At 35.7% G+C, this 27,910-nt stretch overlaps 2 protein-coding genes and 1 long non-coding RNA gene across 3 annotated transcripts in view; 2 read left to right on the top strand and 1 right to left on the bottom strand.

Annotated features, from left to right (window-relative positions):
* LOC131941134 (uncharacterized) overlaps positions 1-18,302 on the top strand; it is a 65,195-nt gene extending 46,893 nt beyond the window's left edge. Inside the window, exons 7-8 of the mRNA XM_059300146.1 lie at positions 16,836-16,932; positions 17,447-18,302. Coding sequence (XP_059156129.1) covers positions 16,836-16,932; positions 17,447-17,598 — 249 coding nt within the window. The 3' untranslated portion in view covers positions 17,599-18,302. The remainder of the gene's footprint in view (positions 1-16,835; positions 16,933-17,446) is intronic.
* Positions 13,098-15,455, top strand: LOC131941135 (uncharacterized). Its single transcript, XR_009386613.1, has 3 exons — positions 13,098-13,276; positions 14,930-15,034; positions 15,298-15,455. It is a non-coding gene; the product is annotated as an uncharacterized LOC131941135 (long non-coding RNA).
* Positions 18,303-18,567: 265 nt separating the features above from the next.
* LOC131941149 (macrophage-expressed gene 1 protein-like) overlaps positions 18,568-27,910 on the bottom strand; it is a 35,852-nt gene continuing 26,509 nt past the window's right edge. The window contains exons 8-15 of the mRNA XM_059300159.1: positions 27,610-27,751; positions 26,671-26,845; positions 25,840-26,005; positions 24,844-24,967; positions 23,988-24,154; positions 21,407-21,550; positions 20,358-20,481; positions 18,568-19,848 (exon numbers count right to left, since the gene is read on the bottom strand). Of these exons, the coding sequence (XP_059156142.1) occupies positions 19,679-19,848; positions 20,358-20,481; positions 21,407-21,550; positions 23,988-24,154; positions 24,844-24,967; positions 25,840-26,005; positions 26,671-26,845; positions 27,610-27,751 (1,212 nt within the window). The 3' untranslated portion in view covers positions 18,568-19,678. The remainder of the gene's footprint in view (positions 19,849-20,357; positions 20,482-21,406; positions 21,551-23,987; positions 24,155-24,843; positions 24,968-25,839; positions 26,006-26,670; positions 26,846-27,609; positions 27,752-27,910) is intronic.

A 27,910-nucleotide genomic window follows, 5' to 3' on the forward strand; every position in this document is an offset into this window, starting at 1 on the left:
TTCTCGAATATTCTTATTTAACACTGCGGGGCATGGCAACTCGGGGTATAGACATTATTTTTAATCCATTTTTAATTACTTAAACTTTTTAAAATAGAATCTTGTAGAAAAAAGAATTGCGCACCAAGTGAACGCCAAACAATCATGTATAGTAGTGCGGAATATTATTTGTACTTTATAAATTTACATTCGTTTTTGGAGAAATCGGAAATAGCGTAATATACTACTTCCGGTCAACGGAAATTACTCAAAATTTGACAGACGGCAGACAATTAATTTTTTTTTTTAATTTTGTTCATCTGTCTGACACAAGTTATAGGCTTTTGAAAAACCAAAAGTAGAATAAGTTCCACTTCCTGTTACCGGAAATCGCTGAAAAGCTAATACAAATTTGATATAATATTTGTATATGAAATTTCATCAACCTAGCTGTAACGGTATTCTAGTTATCGTGTTCACAGACACACACACACACATACACACACATACATACGGACAAGGTTGCAAAACTATGTTTTTCCGATTCAGGGAGGTGTAAAACGTATACTTGAGAGTAACAAAGAAAAATTTTGTGGCGCTAAATTTTCGTTTGCATAGTTCAGAGTTCTCTTTATGTTATCCTACAAACAATTGGGTCAAAGTTCTGAATAAAATACCATACATATGGGCCCCAACTTCCGTTTTAAAAAAATGTGGGCAATACGTAAGTCCAATACTAACTTCATACTCTTAAACAGAGTCTAGGATAGCATAACGAAACGCACCACACAACGTGAAGAAACGTGACGTAATATGAAGTACCATAACGAGAAAGAGAAAAATGTTATTACAAATTATATATATATATATATATATATATATATATATATATATATATATATATATATATATATATATATATATATATATATATATATATACATATATACATATATACATATAAAGAGAGAGAGAGAGAGGCAGAGAGATTTAGACATGTGATTTACATCGGTGTAATGTTTCAAGTGGCGTAAAGTTGTTTACACATTACTTATTAACGCTACCAAAATGATTCAACGATTAACATGATACAACAATAATCATACACATATTTAACAATATTTCGATACAGCTAATTTCAATAAAAAAATATTTTTTTTACATCGAATGGTCTTTGAGCTTGCCTAAAATATTCTGATTCACATGTTTAGATTTAAAAAAAAAAAAACTCCGTCCTTTTGAGTTTTATAAAGAAGATATGCATTATGTAACAAATCATTTTAATAACCAATGTAGTCATGTTTAAATTGTGTGTGTATGTGTATTTTAAACTTTACTATAACAAATTTCCAAGTTATTTTTAACTAGACATATTGATCTATTTCTTGCTTTACAGGATCCCACTGATCTAGCGCCATCGATCAATCATCTGATACTGCTAAACTCAAACTCTCACCAGCCTATAGATTGGACATTTGAATTCTATCTAAGCGTTCTTTCAGCGCTGTATGTAGCGCGATTTCAAAGGTATAAAAACTCCCCTTTCGTAATTTTTTATGACGCTATTATTAAGGCAATGTTACGCAACGTTGCGCTCTCCGAACAGGATATGTAGTTACATTTTTTATCTGCTACAGCATATGATCATTAATAGTTCATAGTTTTTTTTTATGTGTGTTTGTTCAGGGTAGCTACATGCACCTTTCACACGTTGTATTCAATCAGAAATTGCTCTCCACTGCAGAACTCTTTTCCGTAAGCCGCTTGTACCCTAAGTGTGCGCCACTGCATATTTTTTAATGTTATTCACGACCGAGCAAGGCTTAATAATAGATGATAAAAAATTCTTTTCCAAAAGTTTCATTCGAGCGAATCAATATTTTAATACTAGACGTTCAGGTTTTTCTACGACGGGTCTACCGTGGGGGGGGGGGGGGGGGTGAGGAGGGTTTAATCACAATAACTTCTTTCATCCATTTGATGCATTGATATCTATATAAACACAACTAAATCTATTTATGGTAAGTAGTTAATATTTAACTTATAAACTATACACAAATCTGTTATGCAAAAATAAATGTTTAACTTTTGCCTGAATTTTTGAATTATATAGAGAGTATTTTTTATATTTAAATCAAAAACAATATTTAGTATGAGGTCATTTTTTTTCATAATTTCGGCAAGTTAAGTGATATTTCTTTATATTTTCCGCTAGGAAATTAGAAAATCAAAGTTGTTGTAAGCTTTTTTAAAGGTTAGCTGCTAAAAATACTTCAAAAAACTTAAAAGTACGTTCAATACTTAGAAAAGTCATATAAAAACACATAGTCATCTTGTTGATTACTATATCCTATTGTTTGCCTTTTAGAATTCAATTAGACTATCAATTATTGATTATATTAAATTATTCAAAAGAGGAAAACACAGGTAGCAGCAATCATGTGAGAGGTCAGCAGACCTGTTGTTCACAAAAGTGGTATGCTAGTTGGTAGAGGCTATAAAGGAGCGGAAATGACTTGCTAAATTGAATTTAAAAATTCCTTGACCTACAACCGAGTTCACCACGATAGGATTAAGTTGGAGTGGTCTCCCCTGAGATATTTTTTTCCCCCGTAAATTCTAATAGTAACCGGGATAGCACTTCCAGTGCATTCGGGTTATAGAAATGATTTTTTTATATTACTGTGTTTAATACTCTAACTGTGTTTAAATGAAATAGAATCGCGTTAAAAAAAAGCGCACCAAATGAACGCACGCAAGCAAGGTGTGTATACTAGAGAGGAAAATATATAATTTATACAACTTTATTAATTAAAAAATTCATAAAAAACGTTTTAATAACAAGCTTTTATGTAATGATGCACTAAAAAGTAGAAAATAAATTATACACTACTATTTAAATTATTATAAAGAAAAGCGTGGGTCACTTTAGTACCTATTGGATACCTTTACTAATATTTGAGAAGAGACCCACGCTTTTCTTTATAGTAATTTAAATAGTAGTGTATAATTTATTTTCTACTTTTTAGTGCATCATTACATAAAAGCTTGTTATTAAAACGTTTTTTATGAATTTTTTCTCAGTACTTTACATGTTTTATTTGCAATAGTGTTACAAGACTAAAAACCATTGCGCGTCTATTGAACGTGATAGCGCAGCTATTAAACCTGATTGAACGTGATGACGTATGTGGTGTGGTTGGATAGACATGCCTACTAATTCGGTCCAAATTTTAATTAATTCATAAAAAATTAATTAGGCATCCAATTAAGTCAAATTTAGATTCAGATTGCATTGTCTTCATGTCTTGACCCACGTGCCAACTGTGAATCGTATCGGTCAAGTAGAACTGTCCGAATTTTCACTCCTGCGTTTCCGTCTAGACAGACAGACTGTCGACAGAGGAAGTGAGTTAAATAAAAGCTTGTATAAATTATAAACTACTATTTAAATAACTATAAAGAAAAGCGTGGGTCACTTTAGTATCTATTGGATACCTTTACTAATGTTAAGGAAGACACCCACGCTTTTCTTTATAGTTATTTAAATAGTAGTCTATAATTTATTTTCTACTTTTTAGTGCATCATTACATAAAAGCTTGTTATTAAAACGTTTTTTATGAATTTTTTTTTTCAGTACTTTACATGTTTTATTTACAATAGAGTTACATGACTAAAAACCATTGCGCGCCTACTGAACATCACGTTCAGTAGGCGCGCAATGGTTTTTGAACGCAGCCATTACGTGATGGCGCAGCTATTGAAGGTGATGACGCGTGTGGTGTGGTTGGCTAGACATGCCTACTAATTCGGTCCAAATTTTAATTAATTCATAAAAAATTAATTAGGCATCCAATTAAGTCAAATTTAGTTTCAGATTGCATTGTCTTCATGTCTTGACCCACGTGCCAAGTGTGAATCGTATCGGTCAAGTAGAAGTTTCCGAATTTTCACTCCTGCGTTTCTATCTAGACAGACAGACTGACGACAGAGGAAGCGAGTTAAATAAAAGCTTGTAAAAAAACATTTCAGTCGCATTTTATGTCACAATACATTGTCCTCGGGTCTTGGCCTACGCAAAATGTTTGAAAGAAAAATAGTTCGGTAGAAGTGGTCACAATTTCCCTCACAAGGTTACGTCCATTACTTTAGGCATAGAAACAGCATAAATAAATTCTTATGTTTTTTTCACCAGAATACACTCCCAACTAGACAGAATAAGAATTTATACCTACAGTGGCGTAGCCAGGTTCGTCTCAAGGGGGGGGGGGGGGGAGGTTCCAATTTTTACCCGGGGACAAACTTTCGATTTGCACCATCCCCTCAGACTTTTGATTTTCACCCCCCCCCCCCTCTCACAAACTTTCGATTTGCATACCCCCCCCCCCCTCAAACTTTCGATTTGCACCCCCTCATACTTTATATATATATACCGAGGGGTCTATGGGGGGGGTTATGACACCCTAACCTCCCCCTGCCTACGCCACTGTATACCTATATAAGAAATGTCGTCCACCTAACTGAAAAGCTACTTTAAATATCGGTATTTGAGAGACCAAAAATAGAGCAAAAAACCTCTGCTGGATATCGGAAGTCACTCATAGATGGAAAGTAATCCAAGTATAAGATTTTTTAATTATAAATGAAATTTCCTCTACCTAACTGAAACACTAGGCCCACTAAAGCTATCGTGTTCACGCGGTTATAGAGTAAACTACGTGTTACCAGAAATCGTTCAAAAGTTAAAAAGTAACATCAGAACACAATGTGAAATGATGTCTAACTTATTGGCTTTTCAGAAACCGGCAGTTGAGTAAGTATCACTACCGTTAATCGGAAATCGCTGAAACGTTTATAAAAAATTACAAATGTGATATAATACTTTCATCTGAAGTTTCGGTAACATAGGTGCGATGATACGCAAGATGTCGTGTTTATATACACACACTTAGACAGACGGACAATATTACAAAACTAAACTTTTCTGCTCCAGGAAGGTGTAAAACGTCGCGATTTTTCAAAATCTCAATTTCGATATTTCGCACGATTACAATACATCCTTTATATTCCGTACAGAGGAGTAGCGAGGGGGGGGGGATGTGGACTGCACCGAGTGACACCATTTAGGGGGGTGACACCAAGCCAAAAAGTAGTAAAATATATAGAGATCAATTTGAGGGGGGGGGGGGTGCAAATCGAAAGTTTGAGGAGGGGGGTTGCAAATCGAAAGTTCGAGGGGGGTGCAAATCGAAAGTTCGAGGGGGGGGTGGGTGCAAATCGTTTGTACCCGGGAAGAGTCGCTACGCCTCTGGGGGGAGGGGTGACACCATTAAGTGCCGCACCGGGAAACACAACCCGACCTCGCTACGCCACTGATTCCGTGTATGATGAAGTAGGAAGGTGTAAAACGGCGAAAACTGTCAAAATCTCGTTTAATGTGTGTGCACAATTACAATACGTATCTACTCAGTATACGAAAAAAAGCTAAAAGAATGTGTATATAGATGTTGTATTTCAAATATTGCTTCTAAATCACTTTCAACATGCAATACATCAACAATGGAAACATAGATACAGAAAACATATCCACCTTTCTATATAGAGAACAAAAATATATCTACTTATCAAAAATGTATTTATCCATGTTTTCTGTGTTCCTACTTTTTACTCATCCATGCAGCGATATTTCCATATTATTCATAATGCATGCTGTAACGTTAACCTCTCTATCAGCCAAATAGAAGGAGAACGTCCCCGGATTCTTTTTTCGGGGTCATATGCAAATGCCTTACGGCCTAAGTGGATGAACACTTAACACAACGACCACTAGGGCTCGAATTTAATGTCTAGGGAAGCTAGTGATACTATTGTAATTAACACTCATCCAATCTACATACGACCTTTTAATCAGCGAACACAGTTGTGGCAGAACACAAAGATGAACTAGATAAAATATTTAATGTATAAAATATCAAAAACCCAACTTACACAATGTAGGAAAAAACACTATCACAGATTTCTACACTGTCTAAAAAACAGCCACAGGCCACACAACACTGCTGTAGTTTCTAGAATTACTTAGCGACAAGTAATATTAAACTAGAAGACTAAATCAACTTAAGAAAGCAAGGCACACACAGGTCTTAAGTACTCTCACGTTCAAATGGTCAGAGTCTATAGCCGGACAATATGGACGGCAATGGTCTTAATAGACTGATCAAGGTAGACGGCCTGACCAAGGTAAACTGCCTGCGACAAGTCTCAAATGGAGACTCACAGATCACTCAAGGCCACTTGAGCTACTGTTCTCGTGCTGGTTGTGTTTCCTATGGTGTGACACTTTACGTGGTTCTAACCACTAGGCCACTAGTGGTGTTCCTAACCACTATGCCACATTACTCGGCAGCAAGCCGAGTTTCTAAGCCACTAGACCACTAGACACCATAGACTCTACTCAGTTTCTCACCGAGTATTCGAACCTCGGCCGCCGCCGTGGCGCGCCGAGATCCTAGCCATTGAGCTATGGGGTAGTCATCTGATCAGAATCATTCAATCAGATTTTAATGGAAAATTTCTATGTCTCAAACACCTTAATAAGTCAGTGGAAAAACCCCAGGTGTTACACCATCATTCCATATAAGGAATTATACAATGTCAAAATAAAAATGACTCGACCTAAGTAGGTCACATCCCCTCCCTTTTTGGAAGTGACAGATAGGTTCCACAAAAACATACATAGGGAACCAATCTGGCAATGAAATAACAAAAATGTTTTACAAATGTAGGCAATCAAAATCATAATACCAGATGAAAATATCCCTGAACATAAAAGGGAAGTAACTCCAACTTTTACAATTGGTGAAAGGGGAGTAACCCTTCAAAAAGTAATTATACATCAAAATCCCTCAAAAAAGGGTATTACAATATTTCCATGTGGATATTAAAAGTGGTAAACCCGCCAGGGTAAGACCTTTATTTCAATGACTAGCTACAATATCAATGGAGCCATATGAGACATATTATTATAAAAGATTACATATAATCAAAAACCACCTTTAATTAAGGTTCACCTGAAAATAAACAAAATATTCAACAGGATTGGAATTTTGAAAAATTCTAACTCACACCACTCATTTTCATATGAGTGACACTCAAACAAAACCTGTCTATGGTCCTAATGAACCACAAAGCATGTCACATGATCAATGTGTGCAACAAGATTTTACATCCTTGACAAACAATCAGCCACAACATTATCACTACCCTTAATGTGTGAAATTTCCAGATTAAAATTTTGGAAATATAAGCACCATCTCAATATTCTTTGATTTGTCTGTCCTAACTTAGAGGTAAATTTCAGGGGATCATGGTCAGAAAACACTCTGACTGGATTGGTTGAAGAAGAGACATAGACTTCAAAATGTTGTAATGATAAAACCAAAGCTAAAGCTTCTTTTTCAATAGTAGAATAATTCTTTTGGTTCTCATTTAACTTCCTGGAAAAAAAGGCAATGGGATGGTCAATTCCCATGTTGTCTTCTTGAAATAGGACTGAGCCAATGGCTAAGCTGCTAGCATCAATGGCAAGTTTAAAGGGCTTGCTAAAATTTGGTGCAGCCATAACAGGATCATTAGATAGAAATGACTTAATGGTTAAAAAAGCTTCTTGACATTTATCTGACCATTCAAACTCAACACCCTTTTTCAATAATGCAGTAAGAGGTTCAGCAATAGCTGAAAAGTTTTGACAGAACCGCCTATAGTAACCAGCCATCCCAAGGAACTTTTTGATTTCTTTACAATTTTTGGGAGGTGGCAACTTTACAATAGCATCTACTTTAGCTTCAATGGGCCGAACTTGGTTCGTTCCCACTTGGTAACCCAAATAGGTAATTGAAGCTTTACAGAAATCACTTTTATGTAAGTTTACAGTAAAATTCACTTCAGACAATTTTCTAAAAAGGTTGGTCAATTGAACAATATGTTCTTCAAAAGTATTAGAAAATACAACTATATCATCTATGTAGGCCTCACATTGGTCTATGTCAGCAATGACAGAGTTAATGACCCTCTGGAAAGTTTGACCAGCATTTCGCATACCAAAGGGCATACGTTTGTATCTATAAAAACCATTAGGGGTTACAAAAGCAGATATTTCTTTTGCACGGTCAGATAATGGGATTTGCCAGTATCCTGAAAGTAAATCAATTTTGGAAATTATCTTAGCCTGACCAACTTTATCAATAACGTCTTCTATCCGAGGTAATGGATAGGAATCAACTTTGGTGAGCGCATTCACCTTCCTAAAGTCGGTCACAAACCTGAAAGATCCACCGTCTTTCGGGACTAGGAGACATGGGGAACTCCAGTTGCTGAAACTGGGCTCAATGATATCATTCTTGAGCATATAATCAATTTCATCTTTTATCAAAGCAGCTTTTTCCGGGTTAACTCTATAGGGGTGTTGTTTAATGGGTTTTGCGTCACCAACGTCTACATCATGAGGTGGAACCTTCGCTTCTCTGGGGACATCCCCAAAAATAGAGGGAAATGTCTCAAATAATTGAGACAATCTATGGCTTTCCTCTGTGGACAAATGCATAAGGTGGACATTCAAATTATCTAAAAAGGAAGAATTTACCAATTTTGGGGGTTTCAATTTATCATGTATCACATCATCAGAAACATTTGAACATACAGGTAAAGTAATTTTAGCTGTGGAATGAAAATTGTTACAATTATCATAATACTTTTTCAGTGAGTTGACATGATACACTGTCTGTTTCTTTCTTCTGTCGGGCGTATTGACAACATAGTTCAAATCACTTAATTTTGAATGCACAGTAAAGGGTCCACAATATCTCAAGGATAACGCATTGTTCAGATTAGGTACTAGCACAAGAACTTTGTCGCCTGGATTGAATGTTCGTTTACAAGAACTCTTATCATACAGTTCTTTCATTCTAACTTGGGCCTTTCTTAAGTTCTTGTGAGCCATTTCGCACACGGCTTTCAGTCGAACGTGAAAATCGTCGAAGTTTTCCACTGGATGATCACTGGTACCTGTCCAACGTTCGTGTATCAGCTTCAGGGGGCCACGGACAGAATGTCCAAACACAAGTTGAAAAGGCGAGTAGCCTAAAGAGTCCTGGACACAGTCCCTCGCGGCGAAAATAATCCAAGGAACAGACTCATCCCATTGGGTGTTACTGTTAGCGAATGTCCTTAGCATGGTTTTGAGGGTTTGGTGGAACCTCTCAAGTACGCCTTGAGACTGAGGGTGGTAGGCTGAGCTGGTGATGTGGGTAACGCCTAGCTTGGCTAGTGCTTCCTGAAAATGGTGACTGGTGAAGTTGCTGCCTTGATCTGTTTGCACGATTCTAGGTAATCCAAAGGTAGTGAAGAACCGGGTCATGGCTCTGACTACAGTCTTTGCCTTAATGTTCCGTAAGGGAATCGCCTCGGGAAAACGGGTACATGAACACATAAAGGTAAGTAGGTACTCGTGGCCCGCCTTGGTTTTAGGCAAGGGACCTACACAGTCCATGACGATTTTAGAAAAAGGTTCTTCTAATACAGGAATCGGACTCAAAGGGGCCTTAGGAATTGTCTGGTTTGGCTTTCCGGCCAACTGACAGTTCGTGCAACTTCTACAGTAACGCGACACATCTTTTCTCATTTTGGGCCAAAAGAACAGTTCTTTGATCTTCGCCGTCGTTTTAGTGACACCTGGGTGCGCTGACATTGGATGGTCATGTGCCAGCTTAAGTATTTCATGCCGATAAGGTGGAGGGATCCACAGCTGGTTTTTACCCAACCATGGTTCGGCCGGTGATGCAATCACTGGTATAGCGCGACGAAAGAAGAGGCCGTTCTCGGCGAAATATTCTCCATCGTCAGATGATAGAGATTTTTCGACCGCTGCTTTGAGTTCCGCGTCGACTTGTTGAGCTTTAATGATGTCTTCCTGAGATATTCTCAGGGGTAAGCCCAAGCTTGTGTTTTCTGGGAGCATAGACTCCAGTTTGGGAGTCGAATTTCTTGACGATGACGGCGGGTGTGGTTCAGACGTTGTGTCAGCCAATTGTTTGGTCTGGCTTCTTGTCACCGCACATGCAGGATACAGATCATGATCATTATCTGGAACTGTTGACGAAGGGTCTGAAACCGTACAGGGGTATACTTTGCTTCCCGCAAGGTCATTCCCTAGAAGTAGGTGTACTCCTGGGACTGGAATACTATCTATCACACCTAAAATGACCTCACCTTCGACGAGATGATGTTTCAGGGCAAACTTGTGTAGAGGGACGACAGTAGATTTTGTCCCCACTCCCTGGATAATGGAAATCCTTCCGGTGTTCGTCTCAGGTGAAATGTCCATTGAACTTTTCAAAAGGAGCGATTGTGACGCTCCTGTGTCTCTTAGGACGGTGATATTCCGCTGAGACAACGGATCACCTGGTTTGCTAATGATGGCTTCGGCAATAAAAGATGAAAAGTCAACTTTTCTCGATCTCTCGAGATCGGTAGACTCGGCAGAAACTGGATGGTGGCGAGAACAGTCAAAATGTGACTGCACATAATGTGTGGAGATTTGACTACCTTCTTGCGGACACTTAGGGTTAGAGTCCTTTTGAATTCTAGAGTTCATAGTTGAACTGGCTGCTCGAGGGGATAGAGCATAGTGCGCGGAAGTACGCACCACTTCTCTGTTATTCTGAAGACGTTTGTAACAGTCTTTGACAAGATGCCCAGACCTTTTGCAGAACTGGCATACTGCTCGACGATTGAGAGTTGATCTTGGTTTCTCTCTGGACTGTGATGCCTTCAAATGTTGGCCAACAGGATGATTGCTGCCAAAAAGGGGAAGCACGGGGTTGAGGCGGTTTCCTGACACTGGTGGTTTCGTATGCACCAACATATATGTGTCAGCCGACTCAGCAGCCTTCTGGATGTCAGCTATCTTGTTATCCAGAATGTGTAGTCGTATCTCTTCAGGCAGGGACGATAGGAATTCTTCCCTTAGGATAAGTGACCTGAGTTTCTCAAACTCAGAAACTTCCTCAGAGTGTAGCCACCTTGAGAATATTTTCTCCTTTTCAAAGAGAAATTCCACATATGATTGTGTGGGTAACTTGCGGAGTGTTCGGAATTTTGTCCGATAGGCCTCGGGCGTCAGTGCGTAGGCCTTTAAAATGGCAGTCTTGACCAAACTATAGTTATTTTGAACGTCGTGAGAGAGTGCCTGGTATGTTTTTGCAGCTTTCCCAGTAAGGACAGAGCTCAATAAAGCAGTAATGGAAGTTTCGGGCCATTCACATGTCTTCGCTAAACTCTCAAACGAGTTAAAGAAAACGACCAAATCTGTTTCATCAAATTTAGGAACTAATTTCCCAAATTTGGCAATCACTTGCCCTACCGACAACTTTTTTGGATCTACCAGAGAAGTAACATCACTAACTTGACCAAACTCTAATTCCAACCTCCTCTTATCTAAAGCAATTTTAGCCTCTATCTTCTGTTTCTCTAAAGCAACTTTCTCCCTCTCTAGAGCAATTTTAGTTTCAAACTCCTTTTCTTTTAAAGCCTTCTCTAAAGCAATTCTAGCTTCTAATTCTACCTTCTCTAGAGTTTTCTCCTCGCGGAGTAACACATCCGCCAACAAACTTTCATCAAATACTCCTTCATTAATGAAATGAACAACAATTTTATCTCTCAACACCTCTGACTTCTGCGTAACAGAATAATCCAATTTCAATTCCTTAACTACACTAACCAAAACTTTTCTACTCAACTTTTCTACATCTTCAACAGTAGGATTAGCCAAAAAAGACTCCATAACACTAACTTTCAAATCACAACAAGCCTAGATTCTTTAAATTAATACACAGCGTTGGGCCGTGTACTTGACCTCTAAATGTAGGACGTGACACGTCTGCTTATTTGACCTAGATACTCTAGCCTGAGCGCGCGTCGTAAGAACACTGCGCTACTGGATATAAAAACAACTAAATCCAACTAACCTTAGTATTCAACTGATATAACCAACAACTGGAACGACAGATTAAATCTCGGCGAGCTCCCACTTTGTAACGTTAACCTCTCTATCAGCCAAATAGAAGGAGAACGTCCCCGGATTCTTTTTTCGGGGTCATATGCAAATGCCTTACGGCCTAAGTGGATGAACACTTAACACAACGACCACTAGGGCTCGAATTTAATGTCTAGGGAAGCTAGTGATACTATTGTAATTAACACTCATCCAATCTACATACGACCTTTTAATCAGCGAACACAGTTGTGGCAGAACACAAAGATGAACTAGATAAAATATTTAATGTATAAAATATCAAAAACCCAACTTACACAATGTAGGAAAAAACACTATCACAGATTTCTACACTGTCTAAAAAACAGCCACAGGCCACACAACACTGCTGTAGTTTCTAGAATTACTTAGCGACAAGTAATATTAAACTAGAAGACTAAATCAACTTAAGAAAGCAAGGCACACACAGGTCTTAAGTACTCTCACGTTCAAATGGTCAGAGTCTATAGCCGGACAATATGGACGGCAATGGTCTTAATAGACTGATCAAGGTAGACGGCCTGACCAAGGTAAACTGCCTGCGACAAGTCTCAAATGGAGACTCACAGATCACTCAAGGCCACTTGAGCTACTGTTCTCGTGCTGGTTGTGTTTCCTATGGTGTGACACTTTACGTGGTTCTAACCACTAGGCCACTAGTGGTGTTCCTAACCACTATGCCACATTACTCGGCAGCAAGCCGAGTTTCTAAGCCACTAGACCACTAGACACCATAGACTCTACTCAGTTTCTCACCGAGTATTCGAACCTCGGCCGCCGCCGTGGCGCGCCGAGATCCTAGCCATTGAGCTATGGGGTAGTCATCTGATCAGAATCATTCAATCAGATTTTAATGGAAAATTTCTATGTCTCAAACACCTTAATAAGTCAGTGGAAAAACCCCAGGTGTTACACCATCATTCCATATAAGGAATTATACAATGTCAAAATAAAAATGACTCGACCTAAGTAGGTCACAATGCAACAACATACACAACATGTACTTATTCATGCTAGTATGTATTCATATTGTACATATCCATGCCAATGTGTATCCATATTGTGCTTATCTATGCTAATATGTATCCACATTGTACTTATCCATACTACTATGTATCCATTGTATCAGGGTTTATGTTTATGGAGACACTGAGCCTACTGGGAAATACTGGGACAAACTAAAGAAAGAAAAAGTCACATTTGTCCACGTAAGTTTAACTAAAACAAAAAGACTGCTATAGGCATACCTATACTTCTGGAGTCTTGAATACACGATATCAATATGTATTATCTTAAACTTCAAACTACAATTCTTAATATATAAACATAAAACTACTATCTGCATTTCAGTTCATTTAAAAAACTTCAAGTTTTATTTTCTACTAGCCGTCCCGGCCAGGCCCTGCTCTGGCTCCTGTGAAAAACCTTTCTGTTAAAGACCATTACCTGTGTGTTTAGTAATCATCATAAACCCGGCATTGCCCACCCAAACCACAACCAACCAAAACAACAAAACGCAAACATAACGCTAACACAATTACAAATACAAACGAAAACAAAAACCTAACAATAAACCCAACCGCAACCACAAACACCAATACAAACACAAAGAAAAAACTAACAAAAAAGCAAACGAAAACAAAAACCTAACAACAAACCCAACCACAAACACCAATACCAACAAAAAAAAACAACGAAAAAGCAAAAGAAAACAAACCAAATCCAAACGCAAAACCAACCAAAAACACAAATACAAACCCAAAAAGAAAAACACAAACAAAAACGAAAAAAGAAAGAACAAAAACGTACCAAATCAAAACGCAACCACTAACGCAAACCCACCTAAACACAAAGAAAACACTAACGCGAACATGAACGCCCGGGGCGGAATCACCTGTTTTAGCTTAATGAACGACTATAGTACCCCAACTTATTCATAGTCTTTTGCACTCACTTAAACAATCGCGCCTGTTTCAATTTAATGAACAATTTTAATACTCCAAGCTTATCCGTAAAATACCTACAACATATGCACTCGATCAATCCCCGCTAATTATGTAATTATTTTTTTTTCCAACACCAAAACAAAGTAATTAAAAAGTAAATTCTTTTCGACAAATGCAATGGTTTTATAAAGGGAAGTAATTGTGTTTTCATAATTTATCAAAGGGAAGTAAGTGCTATAGGACTAAATAAAGACATAATTATCATTTTTGTAAAAGATGATATTTTTTTAAAACTTGTGTTTAATGAACATGCCGACAATTATTACTATAATTTGAAAAATGAAAATTATTTCCCAACACTTTCAATAGTAATTTTTTAACTCATAAATTTAGACAAATGCGCACGATAATTGTCTAACACTTAAATCCATCCAAGACCAACGACAAACATATGCGTTACATACAGAACTGAGCTTTATATATTAGATTCTAAAAGAGTATTATTAGCAATAGTGAAATAGTATTTGTTTGGGCTATTTTTCAAAGCTAAAATGAACAACTTTATAACTGAAGAAGTTGTGGAGTTTGTTAATCTTATTTTCATTGCGTTTAAAGCTTTTTATTTTTAAAAAAATATAATTGTTTTAAATGTAATATTATTTGGCTACATTTCGTATCTGAATTAATTTTTTCACAAATGTCTAATTTCTACGAAAGATATCACAAGGTTCTATGGTTTTTACTCTTTTTAAATAGGTCTCTACTCGATCACATACAAAACAAAATACAAGCCCATTTTTAACCATTAAATTTCCGATAGCATTAGAAATGCGGTCATTGCATTTTATTTGTTTGACATTTTAATGCAATTATATAGAAATTGTATAATAAGATATTATTATAATTTTCTTACAGATAGATAGTATTACCTCAATATTTCAGCAGCAAATCAAGGAAAGGGTGCATAAAAAAGAAGTTTTAAAAGCTTTGGTTCTACATAAATTTGGAGGAGTATATAATGTAAGTTTAGTAACCTATAGTACGTAAAAACTTTTCTTGTTTAAAATCAAAGTTAGCTATTTTAAGTCATTATATTGTGCAGTTTTATACATCGATTCTTGGATATCAAGAATTGGATGATGGGGTTATGGGGGTAATTTTAATCCATTTTCCCTATAATTACTAAAATAACACACTTCAAATCTAATTTTAAGGACTAGGATGTGTTAACTAAAAATTTAACGTAGAATCTATTATGGTTATGTTTTATTTTTTTGCTCTAGGATAACGACGTGCTTTGGATGAAGCCGATTTCTGAAGATCTCCGAGGGTACCCGACCGTAGCTAGCCTGGAACTGTCAGGTGAAGCAGAGTTTTCTAGAGTGGTCAGCAGCCGCGTCCTCGTCTCCAAACCCAAGGCTCCATTTTTTACTCACGTACTGAAGGCTTTTTGGTATTTTGTTTTCTGATTTTTTAGACCTGTTAAAATGTGTTTCCGAATATAGAATATACATCTGGTAAGGTTTTTAAGACAAGAAACCTTTTTGTTTTAAATTATCTTTTAGGCCGCATGTTTGGGAGGGTTTTCCAGCACACTGCGTGGTGTTATTTCTGAATTTAAGCCATTCAAAATTTGTTTTAATTGATGCTTTCAATAAAAAAAAATTAATTATGTAATTATTAAAAGCACAATAGATGATAAAAAAATTAAATTATTTTGATAGCTAATTTTTTTAAAGATTGAGCTGAATTGGATGTATTCAAATTGATTTTTGTGCAATAGCCTATGTTAATCTAATCCATTTAGTAAACCATCTTAATTAAGATCTATAGTGAAAATTTACAGCGTAAATTTACAGCAACATTTACCAAAACCAACCCAACCCTTTTCTTACGCACGGATCTCCACGCGATGTTACTTTACAAAACTAGCACGGCCTATTTCACATTAATATCATAGCGTAAAGTCAAAGCGCTTTGTGTGACCCACACGGCCTATTAACAACAAGTAAAGCTTTCATTTCGCTGGTTCAGTTCATCTTAAAACTCTTTTATAGTCATTCAACTAAATGCGCTGCCGGGGAAACAAGATTTTACAAATATTTTATTATCTTATAACTAAAGGTATTCTAGAGAAAACATAACTGCTGTCACCTCAGCACAAATATACTACAAGATACTTGAGAGGTACCGGGACACGATACACCTTGATAAAAATCTACAGGTATGTTAACTCATTAATGTTGTTTTAAGGCAGCTATCAATAATTACATTTAACACGTCGTGCGTAAGTTGTTGTTTCTGATAGTGGCGGAACAATATTAATGCAAATCACACAGAATATAGGTATTTGAGGGAGGGGGGGGGCGTTTAGGGGGCCATCAGTTAAATTAAAAACATAATTTTAAAATTTTATGTAAGTATATCTTTCACTTGATAGCGAATTTTATAAAAAAAAATACTCTAGATGTGGTTGGGCCCTCTTTCAGTCACTAAACTACGCGTTTGGTACACACAATAAAATAAAATTACAAAACAACTGTTTTATGGGAAAACCTTCAAATTATGCTCTATGCTCTATGTCGAGCCGAACAGGGAGAGTAACTACTTTCATTTATGGGCCTAAAACTACAAGACTAACTAATGTTGTTTTTTTTTTTAAATCTTTAAACCATTGATATAACTAACTTCGTATTCTATACAGGCCTACATATATGAACCCAATAAAAAAAATAGCGGGAAGAAGGTATCTGTTTTATTTTTCCTCCACTGCCTGATTTCTTTTGAGTCAACCACAATTTTTTTTTCCCTAATGCTTTAGATTGTATGCAGCGACGTTAACATCTACACCTGCCTCCCTGTGTGGATTGGGGATTCACAAAACAAGAGTCAACACTATACCATCAAGGACGCCTTTGGTTTGTTCGTTTGCCTGTTTTGTTAGAGTTTCTTCCAGGCATACTTTTACCAGTGTCCGCACCCCCCTCCCTCGTAAATATCAAGTTTCCCCCTCCCCCAGGAGAAGAGAAAGTCTGGAAGAAACACTGGTTATGTTTATTAAGATAGTTTAGATTATTTTTTAATGTATAAAAATGTTCCCTTGAGATGGGGAAGGAGACACTAATACTGCTCATAGTTACTGCATAGTGACACTCTGCCTGGTGACGCTGCTAATCGGTGATACATTTACAACATACTACATTCATTACATTTTGTTTAATTCACTGTTTTAAAAAAAGAGCACACGCAAAACGAGTTTAATACAATCAACAACAAAAGCTAATTGAATTTGTATAATACTTGGATATTTTACTCGAACAACTTGATACTTTTAAAATCTACTTGAATATTTAAATACATTTATATTTTTTAAATATTTTAATACTTTTAGTATTTACTTTTAATAATTACCAATATATTTTAATATCTTAGCTGTCCATTTTGCCCACCAAGGCTCGCCATCAGTATCCAAATCTTTTGCGAATGTCAATACCAGAACTGGCATCGGTGCTGTGCTTATAAATCAAATCATGCAAGCAGTGAAGCAAGCAGGGAAGAAAGATTTACTAGTAGATAATTTATAGATTTAACACAACTTCTTACGGACAGTATTTGAAATGTAAAGTATGTGTCATAAATGTGTTTGATTTGATATAAGTCTACATTCTTTTTACAATTAGATCGTCATTTGCAAGATGAAAGTTTGTGTCTTACTTAGAGGGCGTTAAACAGTATTTAAATGTTATTTAAGGCTTACGGTTTTGGTGTGCAATAATTTATGCCATTAATAGTTTGTACACAAATTATATATCTAAGTGTTTTAAGATAATTTTTTCATTTATTATGCAACCAATTTATTTATAAAAGCTTTTTTATGATCAGTATGAGTTTGGATCACTACGTAGACAAATTAATAATGGTTGTAAATTATTTTATTAACAACATGATACAGTCTTTGTGTATGAATGTGGGATGGAATTATAAATACATTTAACTTGTCTTAAATGAAATTTTGAAAGTTTTATTTGCCGTTCCAGTTAAAGCTATTTCCGTGTAAAACTTACTTTATATTTGTTTTAAATACAAAATTCCGGATAGACTTGGAGGTTTTGTTTTGTCTAAAAGAATAATATTGCAGATGAAGGTTTGTATGGTGTGTGTTGTGTTACAGTAATACAAAACAGCTTCAGATTGATCTTAAATGTGGACTTTTAGATAAGCTTTTGTTTGTATGGCTATTTTGGCAAGGTAGGAATCTACAAATAACTGAATCAATATTTAATGGGCTATATATAATGTTTAATTGCAAAAATATTATAAATAATGAGCCTCAATTTATTTTTTAAATCTACTCCAAAATCAATAAATTGTTTTTAGCCTTTTATTGTTTGTTACTTACTTCTTACCATATTTTCATCCATCAAACTTATTTTCTAAATGTTCATAAAAACGTATTTTGTTACTTGAATTCTCTGCTCACAGCACCGTTTAGATGTGTGGTTTATACACAAATAAATGCTCTTTATTTAAGTAAGAATGACAAGGGATATTGGTAAATCTTACATTTTAATTTCTTTTCCCAATAAAAAATACATTAAATGTCCAAAAAATGCTTAAGGTTATATTCAACACTTAATAATTTATATTATCCGAATTTATATTTTTCAGCTTATGATGTAATATAAACATAAAAGTATAAAGTAAAGTAATGCTTATTTAATTTTTTTTTTTTTTTTGAAAAAGTAAAACAGCTTTATAATAGTTAAGATGAAAAAAGTAAAAAAATAATATACAAAAATGTGTGTTGTTAGAAAGTAGCATGAGCTATAGTAAGGCAGTCTTTTTGTAATGCACTCCATAATAGCTAATTATATAAAAATGTGTTACATAGAAGTAATTTACCCTGAAATGAACTGGTTAATTAATTTCCCATTATTTATTTGTGAAATTTTGAAAGACATTAATATTGACAAAAGTTGGAATGTGTAGTATCTAAGTTATCTATTATTTGAAAACTCCAAAATCCATGAAAACTTTTTCACATTTAAAATATTGATTTTAAAATGTTACATTATTTACAATTTAAAAAAAATATAAGTAAGGTTTTCATTTTATAAAGAACAAAAAATGTTTTTACATTTTATTAAAGTTCTAAATTTGAAATAATCAATTTTTATGACTAAGTTCAACATTTGTTTCTCTATATTGTTTTTAAAAACAATAACTATTGTCTTTTTACATAATGCTAAGAACAATTAAAGTAACTTTTTAAAACATTTTAACTAGGTTAAAATTCTTAAAACAATATTCTTTCAGTTTATAAAATACTTTTAAAACCTATAAAATAATTTTCAATAAATTTGTCTTTAAAATATGATTGTAGTCTTTATAAAAATGCTTTTAAATCTACAGATTGCTTCAAATCTTTAAAAACAAATGTTTGAATCTGTAACTAGCTTTATAATCTCAAAAACAATCCTATGTTTTAATCTTTAAATTAAATTTTCATTCCTTAAAAAAATCCTACTTTTTTTGTCTATAACCTAAATTTTGATTTCTTAAAAACATTTCTACCTTTTTACCTATAAACTAGATCTTTGAATATATTCTTAAAACAATTCAACATTTTAGACTTTAAGTTAGGCTCAGCATAGCGCCACAGCTTCAAGATTCATTAACAAGAACACTGTCAGGGCCTTCAGCCACTGAGCCATAGGTTGTCTCGCTTGTAAGTCTGCGGTAGGTCTCGTTTTTCCTCGACCTCCTCTTCTTGACCGCGACAAAGATGAGAGTAGAGACGAGGACACAGGCGAGAGTCACACCCACAGAGATACCTGAAACAGTAGGTTAGTACATGGTATTTATAGTCACAGGCGGAGCTGTTGGGGTGGGAGAGGGGGGTAACAGTTCCAGTTCCCACATATTCTTAAAGTCGATTCCGGTCATTGGGTCACCATTAATTTTTTTAGTTGTTAGGTCAAGGTTATTCATATTCCCAAGACATACTCAAGGCTTAGTTTGTTTTTTTTTTTTTTGTTGTATGGAGTGTTTATAGATTCATCATTTTTTTTGTTAGTGCCCAAGAGAAATGGGGCAGATGAAGTAGAGTTCATCTGTTTTAATGACCTCAACATAGGGAGGGATAATGTGCTCAGTACTATGCTCAGCAGCCCTAGTTTCCCTAATGTCAATCAGATACCTATCAGAGCTGGGTGGTCTCAGGACGTATTACAGATCAAGGCTGGGATTCTAACTCGAGAGTTTCGGGTTAGAAGTTATAGGTTCTACCTTTCAACCACAATTTCCCCTAACGCATTTATTTTTTAAGACACTGTATTCTTACCAGCCACCGTGCCATTGGCCATACCACCCCTGCCACTTTTGTCACTGCTCTTTGAAGGAGAGTCAGTTACAGCATACTGTAAACTCTGCTGTAGTTTGACTGCCTTTTCATTCTTTATCCAAGTCTGATGGAACATGAAACAAAATAAATGGTTTAGTACATAGTCAATTGTACAATTTATAAATTAAAAGGTTTCAGAAATTATGTTTAATTAGGCTCATTTATTGATAAAAATACAGCAAGTTTAATTTTACTGTCAATATTGGGTAATTGAAACATTAACCTTTAAAAGTTAAAGATTGTTTATTGCAAAAGAGTTGAAGTGCTTGTATGCTTAAAACTGCATGCACTCACAGGATATTGTAATACAGATATCAAAATTACCTAATCATCAACAGTAACTCATGTTTTAAAATTATCTAACTTATCAACATCTCCTGTATTTCAACATTAACTGAGTTAACATTTGAAGAATACAAAAATTTCTATGTTCCACTTATTTCAAATACCATGCCTTAGCCGTGTTTCAATTTTTCCAGTGATGTAATTTTACCTGTGACCTCATTTTTCTAGTGTTCTAATTTTACCTGTGTTCTAATTTTACCTGCATTTTTCTAGTGTTCTAACTTTACCTGTGATCTAATTTTACCTGCGTTCTAATTTTACTTGAGATCTAATTTTGCTTGAGATTTAATTTTACCTGTGAGCTAATTTTATCTGCGTTCCATTTTACCTGTGATCTAATTTTACCTGTGATCTAATTTTACCCATGATCTAATTTTACCTGTGATCTAATTTTACCTGTGATCTAATTTTACCTGTGATCTAATTTTACCTGTGAGCTAATTTTACCTGTGATCTAATTTAACCATGATCTAATTTTACCTGTGATCTAATTTAACCTTGATCTAATTTTACCTGTGATCTAATTTTACCTGGGATATAATTTTTACCTGGGATATAATTTTTACCTGGGATATAATTTTACCTGTGATCTAATTTAACCTGTGATCTAATTTTACCTGTTATTATATGAACTTAAAGATTACCTGAGTCTCCATGTTAAACATGACCAAATTGTTTGGATCCTCCAGAGGTATCAAAGGCTTGGACATGAATGGGGGTCTTTTAACGGGAGGCAACGCTGGTCCAGAGAGGGCGCCGGTCAACACACAATAATTGATGGCACAGCCCTGGAATATACAAGGGAAAACAATTTAATTTTACAATCTGCAGTAAAGAAATATGAAATTTTGCATAGACATTAAATGAGTTTGTTTTACAAATACTAGCACTATGACAAATGTAAGTAGGGATGTTGCAAGAAGGAGTGTAGCCCCTTATGCGATAGGTTTACCAACTCTGGTTTGTTTTTGGCAGCTCCTGCAACACAGCTGATGCCACGCTGTACAGGTAACATCACCTGTGTGGCCAGAGAGTGCCTGATATATGGGCAATATCTGGCTCCTCTCAAGTTACTGTCCAGGCTTTTCGTCTTGATTCCAGAAGGTGCAATGGTCCAAATGTCTTTCAGACTAGAGCCATTTAGTTTGATTTGATAGGTGGTTATATTTACCAAATCAATGGTAGTCATATATTTTCCATATCACCTGTAGCCATGTTCTATATTTACCACATCAATGGTAGCCATATATTTACCAGAGTAATGGTAGCCATATATTTTCCATATCAACTGTAGCCATGTTCTATATTTACCACATCAATGGTAGCCATATATTTTCCATATCAACTGTAGCCATGTTCTATATTTACCACATCAATGGTAGCCATATATTTTCCATATCAACTGTAGCCATGTTCTATATTTACCACATCAATGGTAGCCATATATTTTCCATATCAACTGTAGCCATGTTCTATATTTACCACATCAATGGTAGCCATATATTTTCCATATCAACTGTAGCCATGTTCTATATTTACCACATCAATGGTAGCCATATATTTTCCATATCAACTGTAGCCATGTTCTATATTTACCACATCAATGGTAGCCATATATTTTCCATATCAACTGTAGCCATGTTCTATATTTACCACATCAATGGTAGCCATATATTTTCCATATCAACTGTAGCCATGTTCTATATCAGGGGTCTCCAAATTACGGCCCGCGGGCCAGCCGGCCCGCGAGGTCATTTGATCCGGCCCGCAGCGATCTTTTTGTCCACTGAATAAATGTTTGTTAGAGGTGACTGAGGAACTTTGCACAGAAAATTCAAAATAATTTTAAAATGTAGCTAAGGGTGCAAATACCATTGCCCGCCGTGTTGCAGACATTGGTGAAAACATCGTGAGTCAAATAGCGAAAAACGCAAGCAAGCTTCGCCATTTTTCATTTGCAATGGATGAATCGCTTGACAGTTGTTCCACCTCAACTTCTTGTGTTCATTAGAGGTGTGGATGAAGACATGAACATAACACAAGAGCTGGCTTCCCTACATAAAATGTATGACACTGTTACCGGAGAGAATATCTTACCATAGATAGTTCGGAAACAAACACAAAATCACAAGATTGATCATATTTCACATCAGTAAGATGGCTCATTTTGCGAGAAAGTTCTGAGAAGAATATTTAAATTAAGAAAAAAATAGGTGACTTCCTGGAAATAAAGGCAAGCCACAGCCATTATTGTCTGATGAAGAGTGAACAACTTGACACACTTTCAGCAGTGCAAGGTCTTTACGGCTGAAACAACCACTGAGTTCCCCACGTCATTTACATACGAGATCATTAAAGACCTCCAGCTGCAGTTTCAATAGCGGTTCTCTTACTTGGATTCAAAGGCAGAAGAAGTGTGACTGTTTCAAAACCCATTTGAAACAAATGTGGCCAGTTGCAAAGATGAACTGCAGCGGGAGGTCATTGAATTGCAAGAAAATGACTTCCTTAGAGACACGTTCAAAGAAGAGCGGATGGGTTTTCATATGTTTTTGCACAAGGAAGACATTCCTAATGTTAAAACTTTTGCATCAAAGTACCTTTTAAATTTTGGAACAACATACCTGTGAGAACAAACATTTTCAAGAATGAAATAAAATACGTTAAGAATAATTTGAGAGCAGAATAAACTAGGACCTCGAGTGTGTTGTCGACCCCCGAAAGTGTTTCTTCCAGACTTTTTACTACGGGGGGGGGGGGGGGGGGGAGAAGAGAGAGAGAGATGGGGGTGGACACTTGAAATGTGTATAAATTGCTATATAAATTATATTTGTTGGGGGTGGGGACGCCACCACCCCAAAGAGATGACTTAAAGAAACTCTGGCCCCCGAACTGATATTTGATAGTTAATGCGGCCCTCGGGCTGAAAAGTTTGGAGACCCCTGTTCTATATTTACCACATCAATGGTAGTCATATATTTTCCATATCAACTGTAGCCATGTTCTATATTTACCACATCAATGGTAGCCATATATTTACCAGAGTAATGGTAGCCATATATTTTCCATATCAACTGTAGCCATGTTCTATATTTACCACATCAATGGTAGCCATATATTTACCAGAGTAATGGTAGCCATATATTGTCCATATCAACTGTAGCCATGTTCTATATTTAGCACATCAATGGAGCCATATATTTACCACATCAACTGTATACCCACCACATCAATGGTAGCCAGATGCTGACTGTACCCTTCAGGACATCGCACTGGGTATGAGCTAGCCACATCGTTAGCTTGCATGAAGGCCTGTAGTGAGTTGGTGGGTGGGGCTGCTGCCTTCAGCTTGGATCCTACTGGGCGTACTCCAGGCAAGGACAATGGGTTGCCTAGAAATGGCAGAAATTTTAAAATGTTATTGGATCTGTACATTAAAATTTACTTTGAGATTAATTATCATATAGAATTCAGTAACATAGACCTGGGGATGGATTGGACACACGTTAGAAGAGAAAAAGAAAACATCACAAAACATGCTATGGACTGGAATCCCCAGGGAAAAAGGGAAGTGGGCCGGCCAAAGAAAACATGGAAAAGAACGGTTGAGGAAGAGGCTAAAACAGCTGGGCTCACATGGGCACAGATAAAGGGAGCAGCCCAAAACCGAGTCCGCTGGAGATGTGTAGATGCAGCCCTTTGCTCCCCAGGGGCCATAAAGGAATGATGATGATGATGATAATGAACATATTTATACCATCAATCAACATTTCTGTTTAATAAATATGTTGATTGTGCTGGTCGAAACAAAAAAATTTGCTTGTAAAAAAAAATAATCTTAAATACAATATTTCAAATCAAAATCATTTAGTTTTGTTAAATATGTTTTTATAAAGTTTTTGTTTAATTAATTATTTTCCAAATTATTTACCGATTTGTCCACACTGTCATCATTTTTACTGATTCATGTATATAGGATACATTGATGTCTTAGAAAATATCCGCATAATGATTTAACCATGCATACTGCAGCAATGATTCAATACTAACAACAGCTCACCACAAACTTTTCTTTACTTACCAACTTCACAACTGAAAAAGCCACCAAAGGGTACGGACATAGGGGATGCAAGTTCGAAATCCTCACTGATGCAAATGCTCATGTCAAAAAACATATGCCTGGCATAGAATCTAGGAGGACATCCCTAGTTTCACAAGAAGAAACCGTTATGAGATTACTAAATTCTTATAATTTCAAAATACATTAGACAAGAAAGTATAGGTTGATTTTTTTTCAAACATTAGTGCAGTCAAACAGAGAATTTAAACAGTGCATAGCCATCTAGCAAAAAGATTTTTACTAAACTGTAAAATGTTTTTTGACATACATTTATGGTGATTACAAAAGTGTTTTGTTATAAAAATATTTTTTAAGAAACTTACAGAAAGTTTTTAATTAGGTTTATGTGCAATTGATTTGGGTACTTACAAAAAAAAACTGGGTATTTACAAAATGTGTTTTGTGGTTAAAAAAATAATTTAAATACTCCATATTAAGTGTTGAGATACAGGGCTGGTAAGTAGGTCACCAACCAGCTCTACAGCTCAATAAAATTTGCATGAGCCGTAGAACTGGTTGGTGACCTACTTACTAGCCCTATATCAGCTTTACAAAATAAGTTTAGCTACTTACAAAAGTGTTGGTGACCTACTTACTAGCCCTATACCAGCTTTACAAAATAAGTTTTGCTACTTCCAAAAGTGTTGGTGACCTACTTACCAGCCCTATACCAGCTTTACAAAATAAGTTTTGCTACTTACAAAAGTGTTGGTGACCTACTTACTAGCCCTATACCAGCTTTATAAAGTAAGTTTTGCTACTTACAAAAGTGTTGGTGACCTACTTACCAGCCCTATACCAGCTTTACAAAATAAGTTTTGCTACTTACAAAAGTGTTGGTGACCTACTTACCAGCCCTATACCAGCTTTAAAAAATAAGTTTTGCTACTTACAAAAGAGTTGGTGACCTACTTACTAGCCCTATACCAGCTTTACAAAATAAGTTTTGCTACTTACAAATGTGTTGGTGACCAGATTTTCTTGAGTAGACGTGTAAAGTCCACCAAACAAATAGCCAGCAGCATCCGGGACATTACCATGAGTAGCTGCGCACCAGTATGTGCTGTAAAGAGCCTTGGCCTGAAACTCATCTGTGTGACAGCACTCAAAGAACAGCCAACAGCTGCAGGGTGGTTTATCAATTTTAAAAAAAAATATTTTAGACACTTTCATTAAATAAAAAAACACTAAGTTCTACAAATGCAATTACACCTGTTCAGGAACATTAATCGGGGTAAGAGTGGTCTAGCAGTAGAGAGCTGGACTGCTAACCCGGAAAGTCTCGAGTTCAAATCCGGGTTCAAGTCAGTAGACAGTCCCTGAGTCCACCCAACTCTGATGAGTGCCCAACTCATGTTAGGGAAAGTAAAGGCGGCTGGGCGTAGTGCTGACCACACTATCTCTTCATATGCCGAGGTCACAGAAACAAGTGAACTCTACTTCACTTGCCCTACAGACCGTCAGTTTTGAAAGGGAACTTTACTTTTTTTTAGGAACATTAATATAATAAACTTTTGAATATATTGTATAATAGTAGATCAAGCCTGTTTCTAAACTGAGATAAAAACTACACAAGTGTATTCTGATGGTAACAAATGTAAAGAAATTATTGATGTATGTATGTATATGTTTAGGCGAGATTTTAACATTTTTTCATATTGGTTAGTATTAATAGCAACACATAATTTCTTTTACCATTACATAAATCTTCACCATAAACCCCAGCTTTTAGTATGATACAGCATTTAGGCCAAGTAGTAGAAACTACTATGACTAATGTTGCTTTACCTGTGGCAAGACCTCCTGCTCTCAGATGAACCAGTTTTAACTGCGGAATGCAGCCTAACAGCTGTGTAGGAGGCGGGACATGAGTAGCCGCTGGTCTTAGGGTTAACTTGATTGAGGCCATCACAAGGGTTTTTGGTCAAAAACTGCCCAGACACCTCACAAGTCTGAAACACACCTGTCAATAACACATACACACAATTTTTTTATTTATGTCTAACAAAGAAATTAAAAGAAAAAAAATTCAATTGAAAAAAATCATCCACTTTTAAGAAACTGAATATGAGGTTTTAGAGCCAATATTAGTTGAGGTAGAGAAAGAATGAATGTTGTAGATCTAGTATTAACTGTATGCATTAAACTATAAAACATAAGCATAGGCCCCTATCTATTATTATTTTCTAGATATGAGTCTATAGGCCTAATTACTTTTATTAGGCCTATCTCTATAGTCTATCCATAGTTCTATACTCTATCTATAGGCCTAGATCTATTTACTTTAGTTAGTATATATTATAATATATTTAATTTATTAATAGATCTAGTATATAGATCTAGTAGGCCTATATAGAATCTAGATTCTATCATAGAATATCAATATAGATTCTAGCTAGATCTAGATCTTTTTTAAAATTTTAAAATAGATAGTCTAGTATTAGGCCTATACTCAATATACTGTATTAGATACTAGAATAGATACTAGATCTAGATCTAGATAGGATTGTTTTATTTTATTTAATAATTAAATAATATATTATTACTTATTAGTTTATTAAATTATTAGGCCTAGGCCTATCTTAATCTATATTATTATTATTTAATATTTAGTATTATTTAATATTTAGATCTAGATCTAGTATTTAATAATATTATTAAAACTGTTCATAGGAGCTGCTCTGATTTGGATCAAAATTAACAATTAAATCCTGAAATTTTAATTACCTCCAAAAGTTACGTTAGTTGGGCGAGCATTACAGGAGCCGTCATCAAAGTTCGCTGAGAAACTGAAGTTTGGTGCTCCGAGTTTTGTACAACCCCGGATTGTGTTCATCTCGTAGTACAGTTCGATCGATTCACGCACGATCTGGAAAGACAACCCAGTTAAAAGCTTTCCGACGACAGATTAGTTAGTAGCCTCCCTTGCAAGCGTTTAATTGTTGTTTTTTTCATTCAAAATTTGCATTGTTCGTTTTATTTTGCCACCGCTGTCGGCTTATTTTAATGATTCAAAATCAAAATTTGA

The sequence above is a fragment of the Physella acuta genome, unplaced genomic scaffold (assembly GCF_028476545.2).
Source record: "Physella acuta isolate Inbredline_101_S28 unplaced genomic scaffold, ASM2847654v3 ptg000350l, whole genome shotgun sequence".
Lineage (NCBI taxonomy): Eukaryota > Metazoa > Mollusca > Gastropoda > Physidae > Physella > Physella acuta.